At 66.3% G+C, this 6,392-nt stretch overlaps 2 protein-coding genes across 4 annotated transcripts; one reads left to right on the top strand and one right to left on the bottom strand.

The window, feature by feature from the left end:
- The first annotated feature begins 185 nt into the window (after positions 1–185).
- CTXN1 (cortexin 1) lies at positions 186–1,871 on the top strand. Its single transcript, XM_030936397.1, has 2 exons — positions 186–390; positions 798–1,871. Exon 2 carries the CDS (start codon positions 818–820, stop codon positions 1,064–1,066), a length of 249 nt encoding a protein of 82 aa, XP_030792257.1. The 5' UTR covers positions 186–390; positions 798–817; the 3' UTR covers positions 1,067–1,871.
- Positions 1,872–3,099: 1,228 nt separating this feature from the next.
- On the bottom strand, positions 3,100–6,049 carry SNAPC2 (small nuclear RNA activating complex polypeptide 2). 3 transcript variants are annotated; one of them, XM_010385043.2, is made up of 6 exons: positions 5,815–6,049; positions 4,809–4,928; positions 4,578–4,646; positions 4,001–4,313; positions 3,589–3,904; positions 3,102–3,348 (listed from the first exon to the last, which is right to left on the bottom strand). In XM_010385043.2, the coding sequence occupies exons 1-6, from the start codon at positions 5,995–5,997 to the stop codon at positions 3,258–3,260; spliced, it is 1,092 nt and encodes a 363-aa protein (XP_010383345.1). In that variant the 5' UTR covers positions 5,998–6,049; the 3' UTR covers positions 3,102–3,257. The 3 variants fall into 3 exon arrangements, 2 of the variants coding, with proteins under 2 accessions (XP_010383346.1, XP_010383345.1); XR_004058959.1 differs by lacking the exon at positions 5,815–6,049 and adding an exon at positions 5,240–5,422 and having other exon boundaries at positions 3,100–3,904; XM_010385044.2 differs by having other exon boundaries at positions 3,100–3,904.
- Between the last annotated feature and the right edge of the window lie 343 nt (positions 6,050–6,392).

Below are 6,392 nucleotides of genomic sequence, written 5' to 3'. Positions count from 1 at the left end.
GTGCCAGTGGAGGTGGGAGTGGCAGCTGCCCACGCCCTGGCGAGGTCTTGGGTGCTCGCGGCTCCCCGAGTCTGCAGCTCCGTCCTCCCGCAGGTCCGGGCGGGGTCGCGGGCTCGCGCGCCGCTCCCTGCGCAGCCTCCGCCCCCCGCAGCCCCGCCCCCCGCGGCGGCCCCGCCCCCGTCGCCATGGGAACAGCCGCGGCGGCCCGGCTCGCGCGCTGCTCGCCTGCCTCGGTCTCCGCCGCTCCAGGGGCGGGTGGGGTGGGCTGAGCCGGAGCCCGGGCCGCCGCCGCCGCCGCCGCCGGGGAGAGGCCGAACGCGGAGCAGGCGCCGGGGTCCCGGAGAGAGCGCGGCCGCCGGGCGGTCGGTCCCCGTCCGGGTCGAAGCCAGGGTGAGGGGCGCGCCGGGGCGGGGGCGGTGGGGGAGGGGGTCCCGGGCCGCCGAGAACAAAGGGAGCGGGGGGCAGGGGCCGCGAAGACCGTCCCCACGCCGCGCATCCGGGCCGCGGCCGGTCGTTCGCACCTGTTGTGTGCGGCCGGGCCGGGCCGGCTCCCTTTCCCGGCTCTCAGCGCCCCCACCTGCGCGCACGGCCAGAGTTGGGTCCCCGCGTGCTGGTGGCGGCGATACGGCGGGCCGGGCATGGGCGTAGCCCGGGGACCGAGGCGCAGGCGGGGGATGGGGTCGGGCACGGTAAGGGGGGCGGCGGCGGCGGCGGCGGGAGGGGGCGAAGCGGAGGAGGGGCAGGAGGGAGGGCGCAGCCTCATCCCAGGCGCCCCGGGCGGGTCCCCTCCTCCGCAGGGCGCGCGGCGATGTGAGCCATGAGCGCGACGTGGACGCTGTCGCCGGAGCCCCTGCCGCCGTCGACGGGGCCCCCGGTGGGTGCGGGCCTGGATGCGGAGCAGCGCACAGTGTTCGCCTTCGTGCTCTGCCTGCTCGTGGTGCTGGTGCTGTTGATGGTGCGCTGCGTGCGCATCCTGCTCGACCCCTACAGCCGCATGCCCGCCTCGTCCTGGACCGACCACAAGGAGGCGCTCGAGCGCGGGCAGTTCGACTACGCGTTGGTGTGAGGGGCGCGGCGCCCCCCAGCCGGCCCTGCACGGGGTCTCCGAGGGTCGGCCCTGCGGGGAGCGCCGCGGGGCCAGGACTGCGTTCAGGATCCCGCCTCGGAGCCCCCTGCCCCGGGGAGAGGGGGAGGGAGTTGGGAGAAGCCCAGCCCCTCCCCCTCGAGACCCCTCCCATGTCCCCTCCTGGCCTGGCCGGAACCCCACCTCGTGCCTTTATCCGCCCTGTCCCTTCCTCTCTGCGCATCTCACCCGCCCGGCTGTCCCCCGCCCCCCGCCCCCCCGGCTCTGAATCCCAGGAGGGAGGAGGACCCCCGCACCGCCCCTTCCCCAGCGTGTAAGTGGCTCTGCTATTGTGCGTTCCTGGAAGTGGGGACCCCCTTGTCCCTCCTCCCTCCCCTGTTGTCTGGCCGTCGTCAACCCCACCTTGACTGAGTGTTGAGCCCGTCCTTGGGCTCTGGCCCTGCGGGGCAGGCTCTCCCGGGCCCACGGGGCAGACGCTGCATACCAATTTGCCCTGCACCGCCTGTCCCGGAGACGAGCCCGAAGGCCTGCCATGGCGGCTGTGTCGAGGATGCGTGGCTCCTGCCGTGGCGGGAGAGTGTGGGCAGGCTCATTACTGCCCCCAACCCGGGCCCCTGGACAGGTCAGCGCGCCCTGCCCCGGTGCCCACCGCTGGCCCCCATCCGCCCTCCTGCCACTTCCCGCTGACTCCCCTGCCGAGCCTCCCGCAGCCCTCCCATGCCGTTCTACTCCCTGCCTCTGAGCCGAACATAATAAAAGCTATTATTGAGCGCTTACTGCATGCCAAGCAGCGTGCTGAGTTGGCACCTCCTGTTTATAGCCTATCTCCTCTTCGGGATCGTGAGAATGAGCCAGGCCCCGTTAGCATCCCAATTCTACAGGCCAGGAAACCGAGGGCCGGCAGCTCCAGTGACTTTACTTGCCCATAGTCACATGGCTAGAGTCTGGTCGGGCTGGAATTGGAACCTAGGTCTGGCTTCTGCATGTTTTGAAAGCTTCCCAGGACTGCAAAGACACCAAGATCACAAGCCCTTTCACCAGCTTTGGGGGGCTGATGTGTAACCATCTCGATATCCCCAGCTCCCTCCCTCCCCTCCGCACACAATTCTTTTGACCTGGGGAGGCGCTGGGGGTGGTGAGAGAGACTCAGCCCTGCGGGGAGCTGGGAGGAACACCCTCCACCAGCCCTGGAGGGAGGCTCCGATGACCGTACCTAAGCCTCCTCCCCCTGCCCACCACCATTGGCAGCGTTTGTGAGTCTGGCGTGGTGGAACGGTGACCACGGACGGAGTGGGCTGGCTGCGCTCCAAGGCCCTCCCAGGAGATGTGCACCCTGGGGAGCCGTGTGCAGTGTGTGTGGGGAGGAATGAGCGTTTCTATAAAAGGAAAGCTGGGTGAACGCAGACTCCGCGAACAGAATTTTACCCACTTGGATTACTAGCTGGGCGTAGGGCGCGGTGCTGTGGGAGGACATCTGCTTCCCTCCCTCGGACCCGACCCTCAGTCCACACCCACAGGGCAGGTGAGGCTGATGGAGGGAGCCCCAGGCGGGGACCCAGCATCCCCAGGGATTTGAGGTTAGCCCTGACTCCAGCGCCCCTCCCTCCCCGCCTTCTAGGAATCCTTGAGGTCCCAAGGATACCCCAGGGGAGACACTCCACTCCTGCCAGCCTCCTGCCGCTTGGGACAGCCCACCCCTATCTTCCTCCAGCCCCTAGCCTGGGGCTTGACGCCTTCCACCAGGCCACCCCCGCTCTGCTGCCTTTTCCCCTCCACCTGTGTGATGTGACTTTGCCCTACTCTGAAACCCACCCCTGACGCCTGTCCCCAAGGTACGCTGCCGGCTCTCCCCTTCCCATCCACACTTGTCAGCTCCACAGTAACCAAGGGGCTCCTCACCCCAGGCCTCATCAGACCAGAGAGGTGGCAGCTCTCCTGCCTGGCACACACCCCAGCCCTGTGACCCCAAGCTCTTGACACTTCAGGGCCCCCACTTCTATCTTTAAGTCACAGGCGAAAGAGAAAGAAAATAATGAGGACTTTATTCATGGTCACAGAATACCCCCGGGAAGGGGAAGGAGCTGGCAGCAGGTAGTAGTATCCACGACTGGTCAATTGAAGAAAGTGAAGATGCTGGTCCCGAGGTACAGGAAGGGGAAACGTGTGAGCGCGTTTACGGTGTGCAGTGCCAGCTGTGGCCTCCAGCAGACAACAAGGCACAGTGGGGCTTGGGGACTGGGGGAGGCCAGCCCTGTCCGCCTGTCCTGGAGGTCGGGAGGCTTGTGAGTGGAGTCCCGTAACCCCCACCCAACCCCTGTACAACGGGGGTTCCATTTGTGAAACCCCCAAAGTGTGCGGCGTCTCAGAGGCCCACCCCACAGCTAAGCGTCATCTCAGGGACCTTCCCCCACGACGGGATCCTCAGAAAGAGCCAGTGCCAGCCGAGCAGAACCGAGGGCCAGGGCAGGGGGCCTGGTGTGCCTCCTGCCCGCCATGCCCCTCACCTGGCAGGGGTGGCTACCCGACCCAGAAGCTCCAGGGGCACCAGGAACGGGTTCAGGGGACAGATCCCAGCTGCTTGCCAGGACGATTTCAATTCGCTGGGCTCCGCCTTTTTGGTGGCTGGGGGGCTCTCCTCTGGTGCCTTGGAGCCAGCCCCGTCCCCCTCAGCAGCAGGCCCCAGGCTCCCTCCAGCGGGGCTGGGCTGGGGGGCTGTCAGACGTAAGTACGTCTCCGTCATATGCTCAACCAAGGCTGTGCAGGGCAGGAGGGGCAGCTCCCCTGGAAGTGACATGAGCAGGTCGAGGACCACAGCAGACTCTAGTGATGGATGGAGGGGAGAGGTAAGGAGACACCCTTGCCTGCCGCCAGGGACCCCGATCCCTCTGCCTCTGCCCCCTCCCTCATCCTTCTCACCAGCTGCTGAGAGCTCAGGGCTGCGGCCACTTCGGGAGAGAGAGGACAAGTACTTGTAGATCTTCTCAAAGTCCACAGCAAAGTCTTCTTCAGTGGAGGGACCAGCCGAGGACGCAGAAGGTTTCTCAGGAGCAGGGTCAGAAGTCTCGGGGGTGGAGCTAGGTGCCTTGGGGGCGGGGCTAGGTATCTTAGGGGCAGAGTCTTCCTGCCCTCCAGGGGCGCTCAGGAGCAGCGGCTTTCCACGGGCCTGCGTGGGCTTGGGGGGCTTGGAGTGCAGGAGGGTGACCGGTTCCGTGGCCGCGATGGTGAGCACCTGGCAGGCAGAACAATCAGGGAGTAAGGGAAGCTAGAAAGTCCTCTCACCGTCTATACATTCCCCCATCCTCTCGGCCACCCTAAGATGCTGCTTAGACAGGAGATGGCCTCAGAGCCAGGGACACTGAGGCTCGAGGTGTCCAGTGACTGATGGAGGCCACAGAGCTGGCAATAGGAAGGGCCCAGGACCCAGGTTCACATGATTTGACCCAGGGACCCTGTCCTCTAGGACGCCCCGACCTGCCTTGGGGGATGGCCGTACCTGCGAGAAAGCCACTGCCAGGGCTTCCTCCAGTGGCCCTGTTATCTTCTCAGCCAGATCCGTCCAGACCTGAGTGAAGCCAGAGGTACAAGGTCAGCCCAGGGATCAGCCTGCAAGGGCCCCCCAAGCCCTGCCCCTCCTGGGGATCCCCTAATCAGGTTATCCTCCACAACTCCGACCTACCCACCAGGGACCTGCCCTGGACAACCTCGCCTTGTTCATCTGCCTCACCTCTATGGGGGCTGGGGGCTGTGCCTCCCGGCGTCTTGGTCCCTGAAGGCCACCCGGATGCACCTTCTGAATGGCCTCCCGGGCTACGCGGCCCTTGAGCTGCTGGAGGAAGACCCGGATCTAGAAAGGAAAGAGGAGGAGGCCGAATGAGGCTTCTATGAGCTCAGGGCTGCAGCAGAGAAGCCAAAGCCCGCTCCCTTGCCTGCTCCGGGCCCCGCTACTGCGCCTTAGTCTCCTGCTAGCCCCGGTGTTAGGAGACCCAGTGACCGCCAAGGCCACTACCCCACCCAGAGTTGACCAGCTACCTAAGGAAGGTGTAAGGCCCAGGCCACTTCCGGCTCCTTCAGGCAGCCCAGGGCCCAACCCTATGCTGACTACTGCGCCGTTCAACTCCCTTCTTCGTCCCCTCTTCCCCATTCCCTGACTCTCACTTCAAGCTCGTATCCTGTCCAACAGCATGCGTTGCTTTTCAAGACTGGCCTCAGCTGCGTCTTACTCCCAGTTCATTCCGCCCGTTTCGCCCTCGCCCCACCCACGCATTACTCCGAAGCTCGCCCCGCCTTTAAAGCTTGCACTCATCCCACCCACGCCCCGCCCACGCCTTACTCCCCAAATAGCCCCGCCCTTAAGTCTTGCGCTTATCCCGCCCAAGCCCCGCCCCCAGACTCACCCTGTCCCTCAAGCTCACCCACCCACTCTCCAGCCCTCAGCGGCACGCACGCCTCGCCCCCAGCATCGCCCCGCCTCTCCGCTTCACTTATGCCCCGCCCACGTCTGGCTCCCAAGCTCGCCCCGCCCCTAGGTCTTGTTCTCTTCCCGCCCACGCCCCGCCCCTCACCCAGCCCAGGCTCACCCATTAACGTCCCGCCCCTCAGCCCCATGCCACAGCTCCGCCCGCTTACATTCCTGGCCCCGCCCCGCTGGCTCCTGCCGCAGCCCCGCCCACTCTACGCCCTACCCTAGTCCCGTCTCCAGCCTGGTTTTGGTCCCGAGAACCGCATCTCACCTCAGCCTCGCTCCGGCCCTGCAGCTCCCGGGCCAGCTCGGCGGCGTCTGGCTCCGGCTGCCCCTGCCGCGCCTGCAGGAGTCTCACTAGCTGCCGCTTCTCGCGAGCGCTCCAGGTCGCGGGACCGGTCACCTCGCCCAGATAGCGCGCCGGGGCCGCTCGCCGCCTGGGAGGTGGCTTCATGCCGGTCAGAAAGACGCAGGCGCTGTAAGGCCGGTCTCCGGCGGGCGGAGCTACGGGGGCCGCCGAGGCCAGAAAGTACCACGCGGAGGCGGACGCACGTCGGGGTGTGGCTCCGCGTTTGCAGGCCCGGGGACCCGCCCCAATGGAAGTGAAGGGGGGGGGGGATCAGCACCGGAACTGGGGCGGGGCCAAGGAGACCCTCAGCCTACACTTTATCTCGTTCATGAAGTGGAGACGACACCTTGGATCTCGTGCCCTCCGTCTGTTGCTGGACTAACTTATGAAGCTACTACTGTGTGCTTGCTTCTCGCAGAGGGGTGGGTTCTGGCTGAAAGGTCAAGTCCGAAGATCCAGTCGTGGTCAAGAAGCTGGGCTCTGGGGTCAGACAGGCCTGG

Source organism: Rhinopithecus roxellana, chromosome 8, assembly GCF_007565055.1.
Source record: "Rhinopithecus roxellana isolate Shanxi Qingling chromosome 8, ASM756505v1, whole genome shotgun sequence".
Classification (NCBI taxonomy): Eukaryota; Metazoa; Chordata; class Mammalia; order Primates; family Cercopithecidae; genus Rhinopithecus; species Rhinopithecus roxellana.
This window is presented reverse-complemented; position numbering and strand designations above follow the sequence as displayed.

Excerpts from the sequence above, each read along its gene's own strand:
- CTXN1 (XM_030936397.1), top strand. The coding sequence starts at position 818 with ATGAGCGCGACGTGGACGCTGTCGCCGGAGCCCCTGCCGCCGTCGACG.
- SNAPC2 (XM_010385043.2), bottom strand. The coding sequence starts at position 5,997 with ATGAAGCCACCTCCCAGGCGGCGAGCGGCCCCGGCGCGCTATCTGGGC. Across the intron at positions 4,929-5,814 it reads AGGGCCGGAGCGAGGCTGAG|ATCCGGGTCTTCCTCCAGCA; the intron begins GTGAGATGCGGT and ends TTTCCTTTCTAG. Across the intron at positions 4,647-4,808 it reads AGCCCCCAGCCCCCATAGAG|GTCTGGACGGATCTGGCTGA; the intron begins GTGAGGCAGATG and ends GGCTTCACTCAG.